Source organism: Sarcophilus harrisii, chromosome 2, assembly GCF_902635505.1.
Source record: "Sarcophilus harrisii chromosome 2, mSarHar1.11, whole genome shotgun sequence".
Lineage (NCBI taxonomy): Eukaryota > Metazoa > Chordata > Mammalia > Dasyuromorphia > Dasyuridae > Sarcophilus > Sarcophilus harrisii.
This window is the reverse complement of record NC_045427.1, coordinates 2,458,588-2,484,620: the sequence shown is the minus strand read 5'-3', so window position 1 is coordinate 2,484,620 and position 26,033 is coordinate 2,458,588. Positions and strand designations below refer to the sequence as shown.

General features: G+C 57.1%; 1 protein-coding gene across 2 annotated transcripts; it reads left to right on the top strand.

Moving 5' to 3' along the window:
* Window positions 1–3,422: 3,422 nt before the first annotated feature.
* Window positions 3,423–12,925, top strand: GDF7 (growth differentiation factor 7). Of its 2 annotated transcripts, none has more exons than XR_004231502.1 (2): window positions 3,423–4,246; window positions 8,814–8,871. XR_004231502.1 is itself a non-coding variant. In XM_031949580.1 (2 exons), exons 1-2 carry the CDS (start codon window positions 5,365–5,367, stop codon window positions 9,788–9,790), a joined length of 1,389 nt encoding a protein of 462 aa, XP_031805440.1. In that variant the 5' UTR covers window positions 4,868–5,364; the 3' UTR covers window positions 9,791–12,925. The 2 variants fall into 2 exon arrangements, 1 of the variants encoding a protein (XP_031805440.1); XM_031949580.1 differs by lacking the exon at window positions 3,423–4,246 and adding an exon at window positions 4,868–5,776 and having other exon boundaries at window positions 8,814–12,925.
* The last annotated feature ends 13,108 nt before the right edge of the window (window positions 12,926–26,033 follow it).

Sequence of the window (26,033 nt, the reverse complement as noted above, 5' to 3'; positions counted from 1 at the left end):
GGCCAACACATTAGTTATGATCCCTGTGTCCCCCCAACTTTTTAAAAATATTTTTTATTAAAAGTTTGGAGTTCCAAATTGTATCCATCCTCCTCCTCTTCCATCCCCCTTCCCTGAAACAGTAAGCAATCAGATAGGGGTTTACATGTGCCATGATGTAAAATATTTCCAGCTTAGTCACTTTGCATCAAAAGACTCGGATAAGAGAAACAATGAAAGCATTAAAGTGAAAAATAGCATGTTTTAGTCTGCATTCAGACTCCCTTAATTCCTTCTCTGGAGGTAGAGAGTATACGTCATCACTGGTCCCTCGGATCATCATGTGACTGAGAATAGCCAAGTGATTCCCAAGTCTTCAAACAATATCGCTGTTCCCGTGTACAACATGCTCCTGGTTCTGTTCACGTTACTCTGCATCAGCTCAAAATCTTTCTAGGTTGTCCTGAAATCATCCTGCTCGTCATTTCTTACAGCACAATAATATTCCATCCCAATCAGAGCCATAGCTTGTTCAGCCATTCTCCAATTCATGGGCGACCCCTCAACTTCCAATTCTTAGTCGCCACAGAAAGAGGTGCTATAAATATCTCGTACAAATAGGGATGTGTGTGTGTGTGTGTGTGTGTGTGTTGTGTTTGGGGTATAGACCTAGCAGTGGTATTGCTGTACCAAAGTTTTCCAGTCCTTTGGGCATAGTTCCAAATTGCTCTCCAGAGTGTTTGGAACAGTTCACTACTCCATGAACGATCTAGCTTTCCCTTAAGTCTACACAAGTTGCCAGAAGTCCTGATTGGGAGGCACTGGCTGATTCCCTGAGTGTTGAAACTTGCCCTGAAAATTTAACAGTAGCTTTCTCCAGTCACTGTGAGCTGCCTCCAGCACGCCCCTGGTTTAGTGACCTTGTTAGAAATGGAACCTCGTAGCCTTTTTATGAAGAATATCTGACCTCGCAGACCCTCTTGAAAGGGTCCCCAGAATCCCCTGAGCACTGCTGCTCCAGCCAGAAGATAGGAACCAGCTGGCAGAAGGAGCAGCCATCTCCATCCAAAAGAAAAGCTAAACACTAAACATTTACTCTAAAGAAGCTTCAACCAAAGGCACAATGGCAAGGCTTGAACCCAGAAAGAGCGATGAGGCTCTGGGACTTGGGAAATTCTCCCACCTCTATCCTAAGGGGACCCACTAGACTCTTTGTCCACTTACCCATTCAGGGTAAGACACTTCTCTCTGGGAATCTGTTTCCCCTTTTGTAAGATGGGAACATTCGCTCAGAGCTAGGGCTGGGCCAGGCTGCTGAGGCCCAGGATGCTGCTGGTACAGAAACAACAGTTGAACCCCTAAAGAAAACTTCTGGGGGAGGGGAGGGGTTGAAGCAGCCTTCCTGCCCCTCCCAGCCTTGTCACCCAGTCTTCTCAGCCTGTGTCAGGCTGGCTTGCGCTTGCCCAGGTGCTTGGCCAAGCTTTGGTTCTTAAGATGCTCCATACTCCAATTAGGAAGCCACTCAGGGGAGCTGGCAAACCTCAGGCTGATAGGGCTTTTGCTCCCTGATTCTGGGGATCATTTGATTCTGACAAGATGAATTGCCAGGTCAAGGGGGCCACCCAGACCGCTTCCTCCAGTTGTTTCTCACCTCCCCCCCTTTCCTGAGAGGCAGAGAGCCTCTATTCTGCTCTTGATTCACCCACTGACTTTATGGGCAGCTTAGTACTAGGGACTTTTGTCTCACTGCCCAGGCAGCAGGGACTGGGCACTGATGGCTCAATAAAAAGGCACAGCTACTTTTCATTCAAGAAGACTGCCTATAAATGGGAACAACGAAAAATGGGGGGCTAAAAAGGTGTCCCTTACCCTTGGGATAAAGCTCCTCCTCCAGGCTTCCTGAGGTTTGCTGGGAAGAGCAGATGCCAGTTAATTCCCTCCTCCATCCCCTCCAAGTGGCCAGTGCCCACATGCCTCCTTCTCTCCGCCAGAGCTGATGAAGGTCTCGGCTCATCGGGACAATAACCTGCTGGGAGCTGGCTGGGCTCTGCCTGCCTCCGGTCTCCTCTGCCTCATTCAGGGGCCAGACTGATCTTTCCCAAGGACAGGCCCCTCGCCACTCTCCTGTGCCCTGATTCAGACACTTCCAGGCTGTCATTCAAAGCCCTCAGCACTGTGGCCGCTGCCTTTTCTGGCACCTCCCAGCTGCTCTGTGATCCAGTCACAAAGGGCTCCTGGCTCCTTCCGGAGCTCACCCCTGGCATTTCCCTGCCTGGAATCCTCTCGTTCCTCAGCTTTCTCCAAGCACCACAATCCTGCCTCGGCCCCTCCACGGGGCTGCCTGCCTTCCCTCTTGGTTCCTCCGGTTTCTCCTCTATCCTGTGAGTATGTCGTCTCCCCCAGATTGGTCCACCAGGAGTTCTGGGATTTCAGGAGGGTGGTCTCGGGGAGATGGGGCAAAGGCTCTCCAAGGCCCAGAGGGAAGAATGAATATTAATGAATTGAGGGTTAAGGCAAGGCTGGGAACAGGGGAAGCTGTGGAAGCCGGGAAGGCTGTTTGGTCTTCGGACCCTGCCCAGGCTGGGCTCTGGGCCTGGGCCAGGCTCAGGCAGGACTGGCTCTGTGGTGGACACAAGCGCTGGAGTACTTGGGAGCTCTAGCTGTTAGGCTTAGCTCTGGGCAGAGCCCGGACTTTAACTTCCTTCTTTCCCCACTGAGTTCCACTCTTGTTCTAGCTCCTTCAAAACTCACTTAGAGCTTTGGGGAGGGGGGGGGGAGGAGGGATGGGTTGTAAGCACTCGGGGAGAAAACCTTGAGCTGGACCACAGACCCCCACTGTCAAAGGGTCTCAGCGGAACAGAGTCCTTAGGAACAAACCAGTCCAACCTTGCCCATCACTTCCAGCTCTCATTTTTGACATATGGAGAAACTGAGGAACAGAGAAAGTCCCCTGGGTACTTAGCCTAGCAGAGCTTATTTTGGAACCCGGGCACTGAAGCCAAAGTGGCTGCTGCCTGACCCCTGAAAAGAAGGGCAGGATGCCTCCCAGGAGCTGCTCCCGGCGGTCACTTAGGGTTCTCCAGGGCCGGGAAGGATGAGCATAGCTCCAGCAGCCCCAACAAAAGGAAACCTGGACCCGGGACCCGCGGGGGAGGCCCGGCTCTCACAGCCTCCCTGGGGTGCCGGCCCTGAAGTCGGAGGCCATACCTGCGCCCCGGAGACCCCAAGGAACAGTCCGGGGAAAGTCCCGCGGCCTGGAAGCGGCAATCTGAGAGTCCGGAGCCCCACACCAAACTTGGCAGGGGTGGGGTGGGGTCGGTGTTGGTGCGTGTGTGTTGGGGAGGGGCGGTTCGCCCCCACATTAACGTGGCCGGGGGTGGGGTGTTTGTGCTCGTGTGTGTTGGGGGAGGGGCGGTTCCTGCCGCACCCGGCCGGGGATGGATTCGTCCAGGCGATTACTTTCCGCCCAAGGTCTCCCCCTTCGGCCCGAAGCAGAAGGAGAGCTCGGAGGGAGAAGGGGGATGCTTGGAGATCCCGAGGAGGGAGGAGGCGGGACCCTGGAGCCACTGGCCGAACCACGCAGCGCGGTTCCCTCCGGGCGCCCCAGCTGAGGACAAGGCGGCGCCCGCTCCCTCCCGGCCTTTCTCTCGCATTCGATGTTTGCGTGGACGTGGCTCCTTTCCGTAGACCAGCCCCCACCCTGCGGGAGGAGGGGGGAGCGCGGACCCGGCGGGAAGTTGGTCTATGCCCCGCCTGTTCCCGGCCCTGAACTGCGCAGGGAGCTGAGGCAGGGCGCTCCACGGCGGCCAGGGCCCCGACGGCTCCCGGGCCCTTCCCTCCGCAGCCGCTCCCGGAGGCCCGGCAGGAGCTGTAGCCCGGGAGGCCCGAGACGCCGAGGCCGAGCGGACCGCAGGACGTGCCCACCGGAGCGCCCGCCGCCCAGCACCCACCCACGCACCCGCGAGTAACGGGGGCACCGGAACCTCGGCTGGCTCCGTCATCGGCTCGGGCAGAGTCGTGCTACGCGGAGGCCCGCCTGCGGCCCTCGGGCCGAGGAGCCTTCCCGCTGCGCCCTGCGGCCGGATCGGGTCCCCGCATCTTCGCGGCCCCGCCCGGGATGCCCTTCTCCGAGGGGGCAAGGCAGTCCGCGCCCCTGCCCCGCCTTGGCTTCGGACCCACATCTGGCGCATCGGTTGGCCGGCTCAGCCGGCGGGCTCCGGGGGGGAGGGGGAATTCTAGTCCCCTTCCCCCCGGCCAACGCTTACAGGTGAGAAACGGGGCTGGGACGGGCGAGGGGACGGTGACTCCCCCCAAAGAGGGCCCCGGCGGCCGCAGCACCGAAGCCAGGAGGGCCCCCGCCGCGCCCCGCCGTCCCCCCCCGCCCCCCCCCGCCCCCGCTCCTTCAGGATCTCGCCTTTTTCCACCCTCTCTCCTCTCCCTGCCTTGCTTCCTTTCTCTTTGGCCCGGACTCTCCTCGGCTCTGGGTGCGCCCTCTCTATTTCTGTCGCTGTGTCCCCGGTTCTCTCCCCCAGCTCCGTTTCCTCACTCATTCCTTCCCCCTTTGTCTGAAGTCGTGCGTCCCCGGCAGGACTCCCTCCCCCTACCCGAGGCTGCGGCCGAACCCGGGTTATGTCCCAGTCCCGGGGCCAGCACCGCTGGAGCCTCACAGACTCGTGCGTAAAAGTGCTTTGGGTCCGACCCAGTGGAGGAGACGAGAGGCGCGGAGGCGGGCGGGGCGCTCCCGGATCCTGGTTTGGGGAGGGGAGGACCGACTTGGACCGATCCGGGGGGGGGGTAGGAATGCGGGGGCGGGGGTGGGTCCGCCTTTCCTTGGCCGGGGCGGGAGATGGGCAGAGGGCGCCGGGAGAGATGAGGAGGCCGGGGCGTCGACCGTGGCCCTTCCTGGCGACGGCTGCCGTGGCTGAGGCTTCTGTGACTGAGGAATGAGTAGCCCGAATAGGGTTTGGATAAAGGGGGGCTGTGGGGCTGGTGGTGGGGTGGGGGCTGCTGCACCGGGCGAGCTTCAGGCAGGGGGCGCTGTTCCGGGTGAAGAGGCGGGGATGGGGGGGGGGGAGGCGGGGGGCAGCGGTCTCTCCGCAAACTTCCCCGATTATTAAACGCTATGTTCAAAAGGCGACAGGGGAGTTCCCGGAGCCACCAAATCCCCTCCGCCACCGCGCGCGCACCGACTGCCTGCCGGGGCCGGGCTGAGCGCAGCGCAGCCGGGGAGGAGAGGAGCGTGAGGAGAAGAGGGCCCGAGAGGGGAGCGCCGAGGCCACCGGAGCGCAGCTCCTTCCCCGGAGGCGGAGAGGGGCGAGGAGCGCCCAGGGCAGCCGAGCGCAGCGGCGTCGGAGCAGCGCGCAGCCGGCGCGGGAGAAGCCCCCGATGGACCTGGGCGCTGCTGCGGCGCTCTGCCTCTGGCTCCTGAGCGCCTGCCGCCCCCGGGACGGGCTGGAGGCGGCCGCGGTCCTGAGGGCCCGGGGAGCCGGCCAGGGCGGGGACCCGGGCGGCGGCGGCGGCGGCGCCAGACGGAACCGAAGCGACTCGGCCAGCACTGCGGACAGCCCCCTCTCGCCGGCGGCCGTAGCCCGACGGCCGCGGCTCGGCGCGGGCTGGGCTGTGGGGAATGGCTCGTCTCCCACCGTGGTGCCGCACCAGTTCATGCTGTCCCTTTACCGGAGCCTGTCCACGAGGGCGCTCGCTCCTGGAGGTGCCCCGGCCCCTGCCGCCGCCGCGGGCGGCAACCGACGGGCTGTCGCGGACACCGTCACGGGCTTCGCTGACCAGGCGCCCCCAGGTACCTTCGCCGCCAGCGGCCGCCTCTCTTTCGGTGCTGCTCCGTCCCAGAGGCCGTTCTGCCGCCCCGGGGGGCTCTGGGCGCGCGCGCGGATGTTACTTGTGCGGGCGCGGGGCAACCTGAGATCAGCCGCGCCCAGGAGCCCCGAGGTCAGCCGGCCTCAAGCTGCTCCGCTCGGAGGAGGGGGTGGATGAGTGTCCGTGTGTGGGCCCAGTGAAGGGGATGGAGAGGAGGGTCCAGGCTTCTCGGGGTGGATGAGCAGTGAGAGATCTCAGGCCGAGAGAGAGAGAGAGAGAGAGAGAGAGAGAGAGAGAGAGAGAGAGAGAGAGAGAGACAGAGAGAGAGAGAGAGAGAGAGGAGAGTGTGAGTGAGTGAGAGTGTGTGAGTGATGGAGCGGGGAGATGGGAAGCAGAGAGGACACGCTCTTAGTCACAGCCTCCGATCCGGCAGCTACCCTGAGGAGCTTCCTCTGGGCAGCACCTCTATACCATCCCATCCTGACACGGCCACCTGTGTGGTGCCCGGAAGCTGGAGATGGGGCTGTGCCGGCTGCCCTCCGTGTGTGTCTGTGGGCACCTTTGCTTGGGAGTCTTTCTGGAGGGGAGGAGGTTGGAAAGTTTGTGTATGGGGGGGGCTCTTCTCGGGGACCTTCTGGTCCCTGGATCCAATTGATGGGGGCAGGAGGGCAGCTGGGTCTGTGCCGGGTGCCTGAGCAAGGAGAAACCCCCAGTGGATAGGTCTTGAGCCCGGGGCCAAAAGCTCTCGGCTCAGTACCTGAGGGGTGTGGGGGGGCTGGGGTCAGGCCAGGAGTCACACTCGGAACTGTAGTGCTGAACTAAAAGCTCGTCGTTCTGTTCTCTACCCACCTAGAGATTGTCCATATCGGCCTTAACCGGCCAGGCCCGCCACTGCTCCATCCGACCTGTGTCCTGAGCCGGAGTCCGTTTGGGGCGAGGCGGTGGGGCTGTGTCGGGCCCTGGGGAGAAGGGGAGAGGGCAGGATGCGTCTCATCTGGACCGTATTAATGTCTGCCGAAGTCATTAAGGCAGACAGATAGGAGCAATGGAACTGATTTCAGACAAACTCCGGGAACTTCGCTCTTAATTCCCTCCAGTCCCGAGCCCCGCGGCGGTGGCTTGGCTTCCCCGGCTGCAGAGCTGGAAATCCGGGCTTGGGCTTGACTCCCCCACGCCGGAAGGCCCGAGATGCTGCTTCTAGCGCCAGTGCGCTGCTCCTGGGGGTTCTCCGAGCCCCCTCCCGGGCTGGGCACTGCCAGGCAAGGCTGGTTCTTGACCTCCCTCCCCTGGCACGGCGGCCTGAGAGGCCTGGCCCCTTAGAGAAGGCTGCTAAGTTAAACTGGGCGCCTGGCCATCTAGAGTTGGGGGGCAGGGAAGCCTGACTAGCAGCAGCCCCCTCCAGCTTTTCTGGGAAGGGGAGAGGTTATTCATGACCCCACGGCTGCACTGCCCCCATGCAAAGTGCCCCCAGGCAAAGGCACAGGTAGAGAAACTCCCGCTGGGCCTCTTGGGGGGGCCCCACTTTCTGTCTCAGGGTCTTCTCAACTTGGTCTTTGGGTCTCCGCGGCCTCTCCTGGGTCTGTGTGGAGAATGGCAGCTTTGAGGGCCCTTCTAGAGCAGGGGTCCAAGCCCTTCCTCTGCCAAGCCCTCTGCTCGCTCGCCCTTTGCTCCCCAGCTCCTCTCGGTCTCCCATTACTTCTTCGGCTCTTGCTCTGGGACGGGGTGCGGGAAGGGAGGAGGAGAGGCTGCAGTTTGGGCAGCTTCTCCCTTGACCTTCTTGCCCCCAGGGGCCAGGCCTCCCATAATGGTCTCCGGCTTGGTCCCTCCCATCGGCAGCTCAGAAGAAGCCTCCTGCCGAGCCCTGGAACCGAGTGGCCGGAGTGGGGGTGCGGAGCCCCGAACGGACGGTCCCCGAACGGAAGGTCCCAGGCAATCTTTCCGCACGGTCTCTCTGACTCTGGGGCAAAATGAAACCATATGACCTCTTCAAAGTGTTCCCCTTTGCTGGGCTCGGTGGAGCTTCCCCCGGCTTCCCGAGGGACTCAAGGAGGGGAAAAACCATCCACGACTCCGAATAGCCTCAGTTCCCTCAGTCCCTGGAAGAGAAGCGGCGACCGAGGCTGTGGCCGGGGCGGGCTGGCGGGCTGGCGGGCTGGGGCGGGCACCGAGGTAGGGAAGGGGCCCGGCTCCCGCTCGTCTGCTCCTTCCGTGGGCGGGCGGCCCCAGCGCCGACGCCGGTCATCTCGCTGCCCCGAGTGGGCAAAGCTCTCGCCGGGGGGATCCTGGCCTCCGGAGCAGGAGCATCGGCTGGGCCTGCGAGGGGAGTGACCGGAGCGCGGCCGGCAGGAAGTCCCGGGGGTGTTATCCCGGGGCTTGGGGCCTAACTGCGCCTCCTTTTCGCCCGAGCCGGGCTGCTGCGCGAGAGCGGGGGCGGCTCAGGAAGGGTGTGGGGGCGGCGGGCCGGCCTGCCCTTCGCTGTCCGAAGCCGCCTGCACTCCGGAGGCTCTCGCGGTTTAGACTCGGACCAGGCTGGCGAGAAGCAGCCTGCAAGCTCCCTTTTTTCCCCCTGATGTAGTGAAGGTGCGGGCAAATGAGGTGCGGTCCGGAGGCGGCTCAATCTCCTCACTTTCCCTTGCTAGCAAATTAGGGGAGGGGGCTTTTCCACTCTAAGGGAAAGTGGGGGGGGCGACCTGCGCAATTCTCCGCCAACACACACACTCTTCCTTTCTTTCTTCCTGCCTCTCTGTTTGCCTCTGCCTGGCTCCGTCTCCGTCTGAGGCTGTCTCTCCGCTTCCTCCGTCTGGGTCCGTCCCCCTCCGCTTTCCTCTGCCGGTCTGCCTCTGCCTGGCTCCGTCTCTCTCCGCTTGCCTTTGCCTGGGTCCGTCTCTCTCCGCTTCCTCCGTCTGGGTCCGTCCGGGATTGTCTCTCTCCGCTTCCTCCGTCTCGGTCCGTCCCCCTCCGCTTGCCTCTCTCTCTTCGTCCGTCTCCCCGTCCCCGTCTCACCTCCCTCTCCCTTGCAGATGACGTCTCCGCCGAGACAGGCCAGCGTTTCCTCTTCGACGTGTCCAGCTTGGCCGGCGCTGACGAGGTGGTGGCCGCGGAGCTGCGGGTCCTGCGCCGGGCACGGGCAGCCCAGGAAGATTCGCCGGTCAAGCCGGAGGAGGCGGCCCCGGGAAAGCTCGGCGAGGCCGCAGGAGCCCTGTTCCTGCTTTCCACTTGCCCGGGGGCCGCCCGGGGGCCTCGGCTGCTGACCTCCAGGCCCGCGCGCCCTCTGGATTCGGCGCGCTGGGAAGTTTTTGACCTGACGGACGCTGTGAAGCAGCACCGGCCCGAGCGGCCCCTTTGCCTGGCGCTGCGCGCCGTGAGCGGCTCCTCCGGGAGGCCCCTGGCCCCCCGCTTGCTGGGCTTGGGGTTGCCCGGGAGCCCGAGGCCGCCGCCCCACGAGAGGGCCCTGCTTGTGGTTTTCTCGCGAGCCCACAGGAAGGAGAACCTTTTCCAGGAGCTGCGCGCCAAGGGCCGGGCCCGGGGGCAGCCGGGGGCTGCGCCATCCGTGGGGCGCAGGAAGCGGCGGACCCCGGGGACCGGGACCGGGGTCGGGGCCCGGGGGGCGGGAGCGGCTGGGAGTCCCGGCGGGGGCAGCGGGGGCCCGAGCACGGGCCGGGCCCCGGGGCGCAAGGGCCGCAGCCGCTGCAGCCGCAAACCTCTGCACGTGGATTTCAAGGAGCTGGGCTGGGACGACTGGATCATCGCGCCCCTGGACTACGAGGCGTACCACTGCGAGGGCGTGTGCGACTTCCCGCTGCGCTCGCACCTGGAGCCCACGAACCACGCCATCATCCAGACGCTCATGAACTCCATGGCGCCCGAGGCCACGCCGCCCAGCTGCTGCGTGCCCGCCAAGCTCAGCCCCATCAGCATCCTGTACATAGACGCGGGCAACAACGTGGTCTACAAACAGTACGAGGACATGGTGGTGGAGACGTGCGGCTGCAGGTAGCGCGGGCCGCGGGGGAGCCCCGGAGCCCGGAGCCCGGCCGGCTTCCTGGGGTCCTGAGGGCGAGGCCGGCGGGCAGGCCGGCGGTCTGGGGCCCTGGACCTCGGGACAGTGCAGAGGAGGAGAGCCGGGCGAGCCGGCTCCTTGGATCCCAGCGGTCCCAAACCCCCAGCCCCCAGCCCCGGGGGGGGGGGACGCGCCTGCGCTCACACAGACACACACACACACACTCCCTCCCTCCCTCCCTAGCTCACTCCCCGTCTGCCTGCTGGCCCTCAGCCCCCCCAGCACGGGGACAGCGCCTGCATGCTACTGAATCTCACCCGCTTTTTGGAAGGGGCGCGGCCGCCGGGATGGGGAAGGCTGGGGGCGATTGGACTAAGCTCGCGTCTCCCCCAGGACATGCTGGCTGAGCCCGGCGCCCTCGGGCCGCCGCGGACCTCAGCACCGCGGCTCGGGACGGCGGCGCCCCCAAATGCCAAGGATGACTGGCGGAACCAGGGGCCCGGGGCCCGAGGCCCGAGGCTCTAGAGCGGGCGGCGGAGGTTCTCCTCCCTGGGGGTCACTGCCCACTAGTCTCTGGCACCACAGACGAGCACAGGCTGAAGGCCCTAAGTGGGAGGAGCTGGGCCGGAGTCGGGGCTCGTTAGTGAGAGGCCCCAGTCCCGGGCCGCCCTGCTTTTCAGGGGGTTTTGCCGTTGGGGAGTAACTCAGTCCCCAGGCTGCTTCCCTTTTCCTATTTTTGAGGCACTTGCCTCAAAGCAGAATCCCCCCGGAGGCTCCCAGAGCTCTGGCCATTTACCACTTTCTCCAGAGCTTCAGACTCTGGGGGCCCAGGACAGTTTAAAGAGGCTCGTCCTTCCCTTCCATTTCCCTGGCCGAGGGGACACGGGGCCCGGGGTTTGAGGGGCTAAGCTTTTGTCTGACTTAGGGCTGGGAGCCGCCGGCCGATGGAGCTCGGAGGCGGATTGGCCGGGTTGCTAGGGGTGGGGGCGGGGAGGAGGTCTGGGCTCCAGTTTAGAAGGAGTGGGAGTAGGAGGGAGGGCTCGGAGGAACGGGGCCGGGGGCTCGGAGGAAGGGGGCCGGGGCCTCGGCTTTTCGCCGCGCAGTCCTGATGGCCCCGGGGTGGAGGCTGGCGCTGCCGGCCCAGACCGACGGACCCACGGACGGGGGAAAGACCAAGTCTGCTCCGGGGAAGGCCGGGACGGAGAAGCTGGGCAGAGCCGGCTGCGGGGACCCTCCCCTTTCCGCTTCCAGCTCCTCCGTCTGCGTCCGGGCCTGGCGATCCCGAGGTCCCGAAGGCCCGGGGCTCGGGGTCGGGGCAGCTCCAAGGATGAGGACAAGGGGAAGGAGTCAGCAGAGCGCCCCTGGCGTGGCTGCCCCCGAGCCGAGCCCACGGGGCCTTGGCCCTGGACGTGGCTCCTTCTCAGCTCACTCGTTCCACCAGCTCCCTCCTCCCCGGAAACCCCCCTTTAAGGGCTCTGACCGAGCTTTAGTTAGGCTAGCTCCGAAGGAGAGCTGCAAAGCCACGACAGAGGCTGGAATCCAATTTAGAATTGGGGAGGAAGGAGGCGGGAGGGAGGGAGGAAGGAAGAGAAGGGAAGGGAAAAGGGAAGGGAAGCCAAACGTGCCGCTCCAAACCCCAAGACTGAAGACTCATTCCTTTAAATGGGGTTTTGAAGTCCAGGGCTCCCAGTCCCCTGGTGTGGGCTGAGGGCGGACTTGTGCTCACCGATCACACTGACCATTTCTAAGCCCCCAGAGGCCCAGGGTGCCCGCGGGAGGGAGCGGCGCCTGCGGGAGGGAGCAGCCTGGGCGCGGAGCCGGGGGTCCTGCTGGGCCCCTCGCTCCCCCAGGCTAACTTAGTCCGGAGTCGAAGCTCGATTCCATTCGCTCTGACGGTGGCATGGAAGGCTTTAAGATGCCCGTGGGAATGGTTTTTAACAAGATTGGAGAGTGAGGGTGGGGGGTCGGGCCTAAAAACTAGAGTGAGACTGTCCCTGGGAGTAGATTCCAAGAGTCCAGCTTGTTCACTAGCTAAGGAGCTTTGGGAGGCTCCCTAAGGCCGGGGAAGGGTTTGTTTCCGGGGAAACCTCCCCATTTAACCGGAGGCTTTTTTTAATGCTAGAACTGGCCCCTGCGGGCTCCCTGGGTGTCTTGGAAGAACAGGAACAGGAGATTTGGAGGTGATACCTCCAAGGCTTCTTTCCTCTGGGGAGCCAAGGACCGGTGAGGAGCCCAGCGTGCAGCCCTCCCCTCAGATTCAGAGGATGAAGGCCCCAGGCAGACCCACCCCCAACCCAGAGCCGGCTTCCTGGCTGAGCTGCTCAGAGGGGCAGAGGGGCTCTTCCTCCCGTCTGGGCGCTAACCTGCCGCTGGGCTTGGCATCTGGCCGGGCAGAGCCTTACCCACTTAACCGGCCTTAGTGCTTGAGGGAGGGGTCAGGGTTCTGGGCAGCCTGGCTATTAATCTTCCCGTTGGACAGCAGCCTGTGCTTCTGGCGGGGAAGCCCCAGCTTGTTTGTCTGGGCCGGCGCTCTGCAGCAAGGTAGAGAGGGAGGTCAGACAGAAAAGAAAGAAGGGGTGGGGGGAGCCCGAGGCCCGGGGGAATCCTTCTTCACACTGGGCTGGACAAAGTGGGAGGTGGACAAAGAAAGGAAGGGGAGAGGCTGGGGGGCAGTAGCCCCCCCCCAAGGGCTCCCTTTGCTTCTCCATCCAAAGGCAGCATGTTCATGCTATTTGGGGATGTTTGGGGGCCAGCTGGGCGGCTGCTGCCCAAGCTCCGGGAATGACTCCTCTCAGGGGCCTGGCTGAGGCAGGGGCCCTTTTCAGTACCTGCTGTCCCTCCTCCCACCGCCATCCCTAAGTTTGCCAATCATCAGCCTATCGTGGCCATCCAGCTCCTGGACAGCGGACCCCAGCACCAGGCGCCAGCCCTCCCCGGCCTGGACCCCACTCCCATGGGCCCGGAGGCTGAGCCTGGGAGAGCCGCCATTGCAGCATTGACTTCCTGCTTCCCTGGCTCAGGGACACCCGATTGCTCCAATTAAACTTGCTAAATTGCTTTCAATATTTCTTTTGTCCGGTCCGTGATTTCTTCTGTGTGGGCGCTCGTGCGCCAGTGTCCTCCTACACTTGCTTGGCCAGAGACCCCCAGTCTCACAGAGATGACTTTCCGGGGTCACACAGCCCGGATGAGCTTGAGGCAGGACTGGAGCTGGGGTCTCCCGAGCACCTACCCAGTGCTCCAAATGGGGGAGCTCACAGAATAGAAGTGATCTAACTTTGATCCCTTGAATCTTGCCATTTGAGATACGACGTCTCTCCAGGCTGGAGGCAGAGCTGAGCTCCTGAGGGCCTGGTATCACAGTTAGAACTAGGGGGAGGGGCCCTCCAGTCCCACCATGAGGCTGAAGGACATGGGACCAGCCAGGGTCCCCCCGGATTCAGCTCCCACTCTTCTCGAGGCTCTCCTTGTCTCCGGAGCTGGCCGTTGGTTTTGTTCCGACAGTTGTTCCCCCTCTGCATTGTGGAGTTCTGAGCTGGTCAGGCCCCATTACAAAGTATCCCCTGTTCAGTGAGGGTTTCCACCAGGGATTCTAAACAGCTGATTCCGATCTTCTAAAATTCCTCTCTGAGAGCTCTAATTTCCACTCTTAATTTTTTTGAATTAAAAATTCATTTTCTTTGCCTCCCACCTCTGGGGAAAAAGGAAAAACAAAACCCTTATAAAACACATGCCAAACCAAGCAAGACACTTTCCTACACTGGCTGCCCCCAAAATGCACGTTCTCATTCTGCTCTCCGGGTCTGTCACCTCTCTGCCGGAAGGCAGGTAGCATATTTCATAATTAGTGCTCTGAAATCATGGTTATTGAAGTGATCAGAGTGCTTTAGATGTTCAGTTCTCTTTTTGTTATCACTCTATAAATTGTTCTCCTCGTTTTGCTCACTTCTTTTTCTTTTTTCTTTACTTTTCTTCTTCTTTTTTTTCTTCTGAGGCAATTGGGATTAAGGGACTTGCCCAGGGTCACACAGCTAGGAAGTGGTAAGTGTCTGAGATCAGATTTAAACTCAGGTCCTTTTGACTGCAGGGCCGGTGTTCTATCCACTGCGCTCACTTTACACTACATCATACAAGTCCCCCAGGTTTCTCTAAAATAATGATCTTCCTCATTTCTAATGGGACAATGTGGTTCAGTCTTGTCTACTTCTTGGTGACTCCAGTTGCCATTTTTGGGCAAAGATACTGGAGTGCTTTACCATTTCTTTCTCTAGTCCTTTTACAGATGAAAAAACTGAGGCAAAGAGTAGTTAAATAACTTGACCAGGGTCACACAGCTAGCAAGTGTCACTCAGGTTTGAACTCATGAAGATGTCATCCTGACTCTAGCCTCCTGATCTAGCCATTGTACCACCATAACTTAACTTGTTGAGCCATTTCCCAAGAGTGGGCACCTCCTTAGTCTCTATTCTTTGCTAGCACGGAAAGAGCTGCTATGAATATATGTGTACACATGGTCTCTTTCCTCTTTAATCTTTTTGAGTAATAGCTCTATTATCAATAACACTGGGCTAAAAGCTATATATAGTTCCGTGCCTTTTGAGGCAATGCAAATTGTGTGAATTATTTTCACAGTTCCACCAACAGTGCATGAGCGTACCTGTTTTCCATTAGTCTATCTGTCTTTATCCTTTGGGATCAGTTTTGTGGATCTAATGAGTATGAGGCAGACCCTTAGAGTTGTTTAATTGTGCATTGCTCCTTGAGTGATCTCCCACCTGATTCTGAAGGAACGAATGAAGAGCACTTACTAAGCACAATGGTGTGTGTGTGTATGTGGATTTCACTTCACTTTTTAAATCATAATTTTAATTGTATTTGCAGCTCCTATGTTTTTCCTCCTAATTTTTCTTCATTCTCTTTCTTTTTTTCCTTCTAAGTCTTTTTAAGGGATGATTTCTCTCTCCTTCTTTTTGAGGTGCATTATTCTTTAACTTGATTGATTTTATTTCTTGTTATTTTGAAGTGAAGAAGGGATTCTTGGTTATCTGCAACTTTTTGCTAAAAGCCTTCTTCCTCTCTCAGAACTTCCCAGGTGCTGATAACCATAACCCTGGATACATACAAGATAGAGGGAGAATATGTTGGAGGTAGCCTCTTAGGGAAGGAAGAATTTGGTGAGAGGGGTGGAGGGGAAAGATGGAAAAGGACAAATTTTACGAAAAAAATTTTTGTTTCCCTTCAATAGTATTTTACTTTTCTTATTACATGTAATCATAGTTTTCAACATTCATTTCTGTAAGATTTTGTGTTCCAATTTTTTTTCTTAATCCCTCTTGTCCACCTCCCTCCCCAAGGTAGCAAGCAGTCCAATGTAGGTTAAACATGTGGAAGGAAGGGGCAATTCTTATTTTTCAATGGCCCTGCACTCAGCACGGGGACTGGCATTTGTTAGCATTTACTAGATTCTTATTGACTATCTGAATATTTGTTAAGAAGAGCCTAAGTTGAGTGAACAGTGCACAGTTTTAGGCCCAATTCATGGGCACCCCCTCAACTTCCAATTCCTTGCCACTACAAAAAAAAAAAGCTGCCATAAACATTTGGGTACAGGTAGATCTTTTCCCCTCATTTATAATCTCTTTGGGATATAGACCTAGTAGTCATGTCACTGGATCAAAGGATATGCACAGTTTTACAGCCCTTTGGCTATAGTTTCAAATTGCTCTCCAGAAGGGTTGGATCTGTTCACAACTCCACTCACCAGCAATGTATTAGTGTCCCACTTTTCCCATATCCCTTTAAACATTTATCATCATTTTTTCCCTGTCATCTTAGCCAATCTGACAAGTGTGAAGTGGTAACTCAGAGTCATTTTAATTTGTATTTCTCTAATCAATAGTGATGGAGAACATTTTTTCATATGGCTCTAGATGACTTTAATTTCATCATCTGAAAATTGTTCATATCCTTTGACTATTTATCAATTGGGGAATGACTTGTATTCCTATAAATTTAGCTCCATTTTCTATATATTTTAGAAATGAAACCATTATTAGAAACACTGGTTGTAAAAATTGTTTTCCAGCTTTGTACTTCCCTTTTAACCTTGGTTGCATTGATTTTGTTTGTGCAAGACCTTTTTAATATAATGTAATCAAAATTATCTATTTTGGATTTAATAATGTTCTCTAGTTCCTCTTTGATCATAAATTCCTCCTTTCTCCAAAGATTTGACGGGCAAACTATTCTTTGCTCTTCTAACTCGCTTATGGTATCACTCTTTATGTCTAAATCATGAACCTATTTTGATCTTATATTGATTGGTTTAGGGTTGGTCTACACCCAGTTTCCACCATACTATTTTTCAGTTTTCCCAGCAGTTTTTGTCAAATAGTGAGTTCTTATTCCAGAAACTGGAGTCTTTGAGTTTATCAAACAGTAGATTACTATAGTCATTGACTATTGTATCTTGTAAATCCAGTCTTGAAGGAAAACCGGGAGTCCAGGGTGAAGAAGTCCCAAGCCCAGGGGACCATCAGTGAAAATGCTTTCATCCAGGAGGCGTTGGAGTAGGAGCCAAAGAGAAGCAAAGCTGTTCTGGGTGGAGTGGGCATCTGGTTCAGCCCTTCATTTGAGAGAGGAGGATACTGAGGCTCAGGGACCTGCCCAGGGTTACTCAGGAAGAAACTATCAAAGGTGGGGGACTTGAACCCCAGGTTGGGGGCTCCCTAATCAGTGCCTGCTGTTAAACTTCATTTCTTTGCTATGGAACCGGGGAGGAAGTACAGGTTCCAATCTCTCTTTCCTGCTTCATCCCTGAGAATTGTAGGGAGGGCCTCCCAAGAACCACAATCACATAAATAACAATAACTAAGGCTTCCCGAAAGCTCTGGGCTGGCTTCCCCAACTTACTCTTCCACTGACCACCTGGGTCTCACTGAATGGCATCTCAAGGTGACTCTTAGGTACTGGAGGGCCTAGTACTGCCACAAGCCCCCACCAGTGTGCTTCCCATTGATCACCAGACAGACTTGATTAACTTAGATAAGGTATCTGTTAATCCAGAAGTAGCCTGGTGTAGTAAATGTATAGACAGCTACCTAATACTAAACCCAGTTACTTCCCCCATCCCCACCGAGTGTTCTAGGAAACTGTGCAAGACTATCCATGGCAGAGAGAGTGTCCTTACTTGGAGTCCCATCACCGGGACAGTCTCTATCCCGACTTATTTTCAGTTTTCTTTTTGTTATCATCCTATAAATTGTTCTCCTAGTTCTGCTCACTTCTTTTTCTTTTTTCTTTACTTTTCTTCTTCTTTTTTTTTCTTCTGGGGCAATTGGGATTAAGTGACTTGCCCAGGGTCACATAGCTGGGAAGTGGTAAGTGTCTGAGATCAGATTTAAACTCAGGTCCTTCTCACTGCAGGGCTGGTGCTCTATCCATTGCGCCACTAGCCGCCCCAGGTCTGCTCACTTCACACTACATCATACAAGTCCCCCAGATTTCTCTAAAATAATGATTTCCACAATTATCAGGCTGCATGAGAAAAATCAGATCAAACAGGGAAAAAATGAGATAGAAAACAAAAAGCCAGCAAGCAAACACAAACAACAAAGGTGGAAATGCTATGTTGTGATCCCCACTCATCCCTACCGTCTTCTCTCTGGGTGTAGATGGCTCGCTCCATCACAAGACCATTGGGACTGGCTTGAATCACCTCGCTTTTGAGAAAAGTCATGTCTGTCAGAATTGAGCATCATATAATATTGCCATTATTGTGTACAATGATCTCCTGGTCCTGCTCCCTTCCCTCAGCATCAGTTCCTGTCAGTCTCTCCAGGCCTCTCTGGTCATTTCTTTTTTTTTTTTTTTTTAATTTAATAGCCTTTTATTTACAGGATATATACATGGGTAACTTTACAGCATTAACAATTGCCAAACCTCTTGTTCCAATTTTTCACCTCTTACCCCCCCCACCCCCTCCCCTAAATGGCAGGATGACCTCTCTGGTCATTTCTTACAGAACAATAATATTCCATAACTTTCATCTAGCATAATTTATCCAGCCATTCTCCAGGTGATGGGTGTCCTCCCAGCTTCCAGTTCCTTGCCATCACAAAAAGAGCTGCCATGAACATTCTTGCACATACAGGTCCCTTTCCCTTTTTAAAAATCTCTTTGGGATATAAGCCCAGTAGTAACACTGCTGGGTCAAAGATAGGCACAGTTTGATAACTTTTTGAGCATAGTTTCAAATGCTCTCCAGAATGGTTACGTTAGCTCACTACTCCACCAACAATGTATCGGTATCCCAATTATTTCTTCCTGTCCTCTTAGCCAATCTGACCGGTGTAGTGGTACTTCAGAGTTGACTTAATTTGCATTTCTCTGGTCAATAGTGATTTGGAACACTCTTTCATATGACTAGAGACGGTTTCAATTTCTTCATCTGAAAATTGCCTCTTCATGTCCTTTGACCATTTATCAGTTGGAGAATAGCTTGAATTCTTATTAATGTGAGTTCTAGCCCTACTTATTAAGCAGGTAAAGTAGGAATAAAAATCAGACTAATTTCCTCAGAGATTTTCAGCCTGTTCTTGCCAGCTCTAAAAGGGGAGAGGGGAATCGTGTAGAGGAAAACAAGATCTCAGATTTCTTCAAAATTGGGATGAGTAAGTGTTGGAAAGACATAGATGCACATTCAGGGGATCAGGTAGCAGGCAGCTGACAGTGCAGATAGGATTTTTTTTTTTTTGAGAGGAAAGAGGAAGAGAGAGCTTAATTAGTGTTTGTTAAATGAATGGACGACCAGCTGACTGGAAAGGAGGTCTCGAGCTTGCTTCCAGATCGGCTCCTCCTTCCTTGGATTTGGGAGGGACACATCGGGGCACTTCATGGGGGAAAATCCTTCATACTGCAGAGGTCAGAGTTGTTAAACGTATGTCAGGGCACCATCTGCAGCCCCAGGTGACGGTTATGGGGGCACATTTTCCAGAGTGGGACCTGGGGCAGGGGCAGGGGTTTGGTGGCTCTGTGGCCTCTCCCCATTCCAGGATTCTGGGAGCATCTTTTGTGTATCTGAAGACCTCCAGGAGGCTCAAAGCACTTCTTTAACAAGGACCTCCTAGACTTAAAGGGGGCTGATGCTGAGTGAAACGAGCAGAACCAGGAGATGATTGTACATGGCAACATCAGTGTTATACAATGATCAATTCTGAGAGTCGTGGCTCTCTTCAACAATGAGATGATTCAGGGCAGTTCCAATGATCTTGTGCTGGCGAGAGCCGTCTGCACCCAGAGAGGACTGTGGGAACTGAGGGTGGGTCACAACACTGCATTCTCACTCTTTTTGTTGTTGTCTGTTGTTAAGGGAACGAAGAGGGTAGTTCAGGATCTGGGAGGGGAAAACTGGGAGTGAGGGTGTCGGAATGGGAGTTTGGGGAGCTGGGAGTGGGAGGATCTTGGGGTGGGGGAGCTAGGGGTGGTGATCTGGGAATGGGAATAAGGGGAGCTAGGCATGGAGGGATCTTAGGGGACTTGGGGCAAGGGATGCTGGGGATGGGGGTGCTGGGAGCTCACGTGATTTTCTTGAGAGGATCAGTGGCCAGCGGATGTGCTCCCCCACCCCCAGCCCAGGAGAGGTGGGCCTTCCTGGCAGCTGACCGTATCTGGTTTCAGCATCCACAGTCAAACAGCTGCCCGGGAAGGCTCCTCTCATTCAGCCACAACCCGGCTTCGGAAAGCATTCGGAGTTTGTATTAACCACATCCAGGGAAGGCGGGACAGGACCAGCTCCGGGGCACGGGAAAGGCTTTGGCTGCTTTTCAGCCTCTTGTTTTTGTGAGGGCTGCAAGAGGGGCCCCCAAAGGCTTTCCACTCCTATGGTACAGGGGGAATCGGAGGTCCTGGCGTTGGAGATTTGGCCACGTCATATGGGTGTCCAAGGTAGAATTCGAACCCAGATCCTTGGATGTCGAAGGCAGCATGCACAGAGCATGTGGACTCCCCTCTGTCATGTCATGTTGTCTAGAGAAAACTCAGCTTTCCTTTTTTGCTGATTAGGATTTTCTCTGAATAGGAAATCTTACGCAAACTCTTAATCAACCACAGCTCAGAAGAAGAAAGGAGAGAGATAGAGAGAGATGAGAGAAAGACAGAGACAGAGAGACAGACAGAAAAAGAGACAGGGACAGAGAGGAGAAGAGAGACAGAGACAGAGAGAGACAGACACAGAGAGACAGAGAAAGAGACAGAGACAGAGAGAGACAGACAGAGACAGACAGAGAGAGATGGGATAAAGAGAGAGATAGAGGGAGATGGGGAGAAAAACAGAGAGAGTCAGACAGAGACACAGAGAGAGATGAGAGAGAGACAGAAGGACAGAGGGGAAAGGATTCTTCTGGAAGGGGAGGGAGCTCATTCTCATCACCATCAGCACTTAGAAAGCACCAGCTGTATACAAAGCCCTTGGCTCCAGTCTGGGGAAGAGACAAACTCTTGAAAATTCAGTCTCTGGCCTTGGAGAAGCTTCAGATTTTCTGGGGCAGGGGTGGAGAGGGGTAAAATCAAAGTAGTGAACACGAAAAAGATAAGGAGACCCAACAACATGGGACTGACCAATCAGGGAAGTCTTCCTGGAAGAGGTGCCAATTGAACAAAGTCTTATCCTACTATGGGGCAGAGGACCCACAGTCTGGCAGGGGCAGACTGAGGACTTGGTGAGACCGGCCCTAGTTTCTCTCATCACTGGGTGCTGCCTGGGGAGAAAGGGGAGAGGGGATACCCCACACTTCTCCTGCTCTCTCCTGATGAGCCTCTGGTCCATCTGGCTCTTGGCCAGTTCTGGGGGAGCTCAAAGTCTCTCTGGGCTTTGCAGGACCACGTCCACTAAAGGCCAGGGCAGTCATGACTTTGGGGTCTGAGCCTGGGTCTGTCTGGGACCTTCCCTCTTCCTCCCTGGAAACCCTGGGCAGCAGCATGGGGGGATTGCAGAACTGGGGGTCGGGAACACAAGAGCATCATGGCTGGTGGTGTGAGGGGCCTTCCCGGGGATGTGAGGGCCTTCCCGGGAACCATGGGCCAGTGCCACAGCAGAGATCATGCTCACCTTGCCAGCCTGGCGCCCACCAAAGAGAAAACACCATTTGAGACCAGTCGCGAACAAGAGCTAACGATCTGAAGGCTGCGAGCGGAGGTTCTTTGGGGGCGGGATCGCCTTGTTGGACTCCCCCAGCCCAGCCCTGGACCGTTCCCTGCAGATGGCAGGAGGCTGGGAGCGCCCCGTGGGCAGCCTTCCCAGGGTCTGCGGCCCAGTCATCTCCCCCACTTGTCGGGCTCGTGAGGAGTGTCCGTGTTCTCCCACGGCCCTCCCGGCCACTCAGAAGCCAGGGTGGCCAAAGGGCGCGTGCCCCCGAGTCAGGCACCCACCCCTCCCCTCAGACTCTCGGGGCAGCTCTCGGAGGCCTGAGGGAGGCAGAGGGACGGCGCTTCCATGGGATAGCGATAGATGGTCCCCCTTTGCTTGTGTTGGCCAAGGGAAGCCGGGCGAGGCTCTCTGTGTGCTGGGTACGAAGGCGGCCCTCTCCTGCCAGCTTTCTGAGGGGAAGCCCCCACTGGTGGCCTGTGTTCAACCCCCATTCAGAAGCTGGGGCCAAAGTGGACGGAGCCCTGGGCCTGGAGTCACCTCTAGACTTAGATACTTCCCAGCTGGTGACTCAGTTTCTTCCATTGTAAGGGACATTGTAGGGGACCCTCCTCCCCAGGGTCACTGTCAGGACCAGATGAGATCATTGGAAAGTGCTCGGTGCAATGTGCCACACACAGCAGGCACGTAATAAATGCTTGTTTCCTTTCTTTGCACCCTGGTTTCGAGGCTGAGATCTGCAAACATACGAGGGTTCACTTTGGGGTCTGCCCTGTGATGGGGGGGGGAGGAGACTGCCCACAGATCACAAACCTCGTCCTTCCCTCCTCACCGAGGTCTGAGACGCTTAGTGTTCCCTCCCGCCCCCACCAGGGAACATCAACCTGTGCGGGAACCTTCCTCCGCCTCATGCACTCATTGCCCCTTGTTCAGTGACCGGGCATGAGGGGCCCATGTCCACTGCTGGCTGTGTGGGAGGGGGCGTGTGGGACATCCCGTGTGGGAGGGGGAGAAGGGAGGGAGGAAACAAGGGAAACCAAAATCGCCAAAAATCAAATGTCAAAACTATTAAAGAAACCAAATTACAAGAAGGTGCGGCTCTGGTAGGAAGGGGGGAGGCACTGATTCCCCACGACAGCTTCTGCCCACGGCTGCCACCCGTGGGCTCGGGCGCTCGGGAGGTCCCCGTGGGTTTCTTGGCCCGGCAGCCCTCTGAACTTGGCTCCCTGACCTAGCCGGCTGTGGATGGAGCGGGGACCTGCTGTTTGTATCAGGTGTGAGTGTGCATGTGTGTGTGCGTGTGCAAATGGGGAGGTTTGTGGGGGGGTGAGTGTGTAAAGCCTCAGAGTCACATAAAACAAGAACAGAGGCACAAGCAGAGGGCAGTGAAGGGAGCAAGCAGACGTAGCGGGAGCCAAGGGATTGAGCGGCAGGATTTTCCTCAGCCCTGCTGCCCGCCCCCCCCCCCCAGGGGTCCCAGTTAAACCCAAGGGGATGCTCCGGAGCCGGATCCTCCGAGCAGCTCTGCTGCTCCAAACCGCAATAACGGGCTCGGATGCTACCTCGCGTTTTCAGGAGGCGCCCGACCCTTCCTGACGTGGCCGCGGGCTCCCGACGGCCCCGGCCCGGCCCTGCCGCGTGAGCTGGGACGGCGCCCCCGCCCCAGTTTGGGCGGCTCTCGGTGCCCCCTCCCCAAGCCAAGGTGCCGGGCTTCCGCTCTGCTCAGAGCAGGGGCTCGGGGGAAGCCGGCGGCTGAGGTTCTGAGAGCGGAGCTCCGCCCGCCCGGGGCCGGGACCCAGGTCCTTAAAGCCGTCAGAAGAGACGCGGGTTTGAGCGCCCTCCCTCCCTCCCTCCCCGCTCTCCCCGCCAGCTCCCCGCCGCCTTCGGTGCCCGCGGAGGGGAGGGTCAAGGTGGGCCCCGGGCCTCAGCCTGCCCTCCCTGGGGCCCGGGACGTGGCTGCGGCCGCGGGCACAAACGCGGGCTGCCGGGGGAGGCGCTGGCCCGAGCGCTCTGCGAAGGGCTCCTGCAGAACCCCCCCAGTCCCCTGAGTTCCGCCCCCTTCGGTCTCCCGGACAGAATCCCCTACCATGAGGAATTGGGGAAAGAAAGAAAAGAGGGAAAGTATTCAATAAAACAGACGGCTCCACCGACCAATCGGACGCCGGACGGCGGCGACCCCACCTCCTTCCCCAGCGCTCTGCGGGTAAAGAAGCCACGGGCTCGTGCGTCCGGACCGCTTAAACGTCTTGCCCCAAACGCTCGACTGCCAGAGCTTGGCTGGTCCGTTCCCGGAGGGCTCCGAGGCGCCAGGGACGGGCCCCTTCCCCCACGAGGCGCGGGCCACACTCAGAGCGCTGCTTTTCGCCAGCTTCTTTACCTACGCGGTCTTCTCCGACCCTCGGGTCAGCGTCAATCAAATCAGTCCTGCCAGGCGCTGTCCTAAGTGCTGGGAACACAAAGGAAGGCAAAAGCAGTCCCTGCCCTCGGGGAGCTTGCGGTCCCATGGGACCCTCGAGGAGCTTGCGGTCCCAAGGGACCCTCGGGGAGCTTGCGGTCCCGAGGGACCAGCAGCGGACACACAGCTGAGTCCACGCCAGGGGGAGATGGCAAGAGCTGGCAATAAGCTGGGAGGGAAGGCGTCAACATTAACTTGGCTCTTTCTTAAAAAAAAAAAAAAAGACAATTTCGTGTCGCAAAAATCTCAGCAGAGTTTTGAGGTTTAGTAGCTTAAAACTGGGCTAATTGTTTGAAACATGCGCTAAACTCCACACCCGCATCTCACTCACAATTAGCATCGACCACCACATTTCACCCAAATCCAGGGGTTTTCTTTTCTTTTTTCCTTAAACTATTTTTATTACATTGTGGTTTTTCCCCTGGTTTACATGTGTATTAACTTTTTAAATACACATTTCTTTTTGAATCATTTTGAGAGAGAAAAAAACAACACAAGGGAAAAAGCAGGAGAGAGAGGGAGGAAAAGAAAAAAAAAAACAGGAAAAAGAGGTGAAAATAGCACGTGTTGATTTACCCTCAGTCTCCATATTGTTTTTCTGGGCGCAGATGCCCCCTCCATCCAGACTCTCCTGGGATTACTTTGGATTGCAGAATCACCGGCAGAACCAAGCCTTTCCTTGCCGATGATCGCGTAATCTTGTCCCTGGGTACAGCGCAGAGTGCTGGGCCAGGCCAGCGCCCCCAGAGATTCAGCAAGGATGCCGGGGCCACAGATTACAGGGGAAATTTAACCTCAGGCTTTGACGGGACTCAGATTTCGAAGTGGACACGGCAAGGAGGGGCTACCCTCAGCCTCCAGAGCTTGCGACCACGCGGGAACTGCTCCCCCTTCCCTGCTCGCCTCAGGGACTCGTCTTATCCCCACTTGAAGCTCTCTCTGCCAACGCCACCTGGTTATCAGGACCTCATCAGCCCCCCCCCTCCCCACCCCAGAATGAGCTTCCCCAAGCTGTCTCTTCACACCCCCAGTGCCCATCTACAGGGAAACGCCTGCCTTCGTCCAGGAGGCCGCCGGGTCTCTGCCTTTCTCCCACTGTCACTGCCTCCCCCCGGCCTCCTCCCAGCGCTGGCCCGACCCTCTATGAGTCCCAGCCCGGACTTGGGCATCCCCCAGGCTTTGCCCGGACCTCCCCCTCCCCCTCCTCCTCCCGGCTCTCTGGGGATCACCAGCACCTGCGTGCAGCCCTCCCATCTCTACATCCAGTTTCAGTCTCTCTCCTGAGCGCCCCCCCCCCCCCCCCATCCCCCACTGCCTCCCTGGACATTTCGAACTGGACTTTCGGAGAGGCTCCCTCCCCCATCTCAAACCGCACTCATCATCTTTCTTTTTTTAATGAAATTTTATTTTGTTTTCCAGATCTGCCTCCCCTCCTTCCCGCTCCGCCCCCACCCAGAAAGCAAGAAAAACAAGCGTCCTTGCTACAAACGTGTCTAGTCAAGCAAAACAAATGGCGACGCTGGCGCGGCCAAAGAAAATAGTTCCCAGTCTCCGCCGAGTCTGTCCCGTCGCGGGGGGAGTGGGGGCGGAGGGGGGGGAGCAGCAGGCTCCGGCAACTCATTTTCCTCCCCCTTTTCCAGAGTCTCGGTTTCTGTCAAAGGCAGCCTCCCCCCCTGCATCAGTGCAGGGGCTCCCTGTCCTCACCAGCCCCCTCCAGCCCCCTCCCCGGATCTCCTGTATGCAGCTCTCCTGGCTCAGGCCCCCAGGCCTTCCCAGCCTCTTCGGGAGGCTCCTGGCCTCCAGCCTCTCCCCCTCTCCCCACTAGAGATGGTCCACTCTGAGATCACGCGTCTGGCCCCATGGCTGCCCCTCGGGACACGTGGGCACTCCCTATTGCCCTGAGGAAACCTCCGGAGTCCCCCTGTGGGCTCCAACCTCCCTTTCTAGCCGTAGTCACTGGACACCATTTACTTCCTTTCCCACCCTGGAGCCAGTCCCAAGTGTGACCATGAACTGGCCATCCCCTGGAGCCCAGAATCCCCTTCTTCCTTTAAGGCTCCACGTGAGAAACGGCCAGAAGAGTTGCCCATGTTGGACATACATTGGGTTGGGGGGAAGGCGGGAAAAATGTGGAACTCGAGGTTTTGCCAGGGTGAGTGTGGAGAATGGTCCTTGCAGGGATTTGGAAAATAAAGAGAAAAAAAGCCTTGGCTCTCGCACCATCCGCAGCATGACGCTCCCTCCCTCCGGAGCGTGGATGCACTTGCGTTTAAGTTGATTTTTTGCTGTGTGCATTTTCATGTGAATTTGTTTTCTCCTCTAGTAGAATGTAAATCCGTGGCAAATGGGGGGAGCTGCTCATTGCACATGGTGTCCCCTGGAGCACGAGGCTCAAACCACAGCCTCTGGGAGTAGTAGGAGCTGCCCCCGGGAGCCAGCTGGGCCTCATCCCTCTCTCCTTTCGTCTCCGCCTCCCTTCCCTCCTTTCGGATTGGGTGTCTCGCCTTCACCCGTGGGCACTCGGCCCCCCGAGATCTCACAAGACATCGGGGTTTATGGGGCGGGACGAGGCCTCAAACCCCAATCGGTCTTCCTCTGCCTGATTGGCCAACACTGGGTCCCGGGCCGAGCCCCATGGGCTC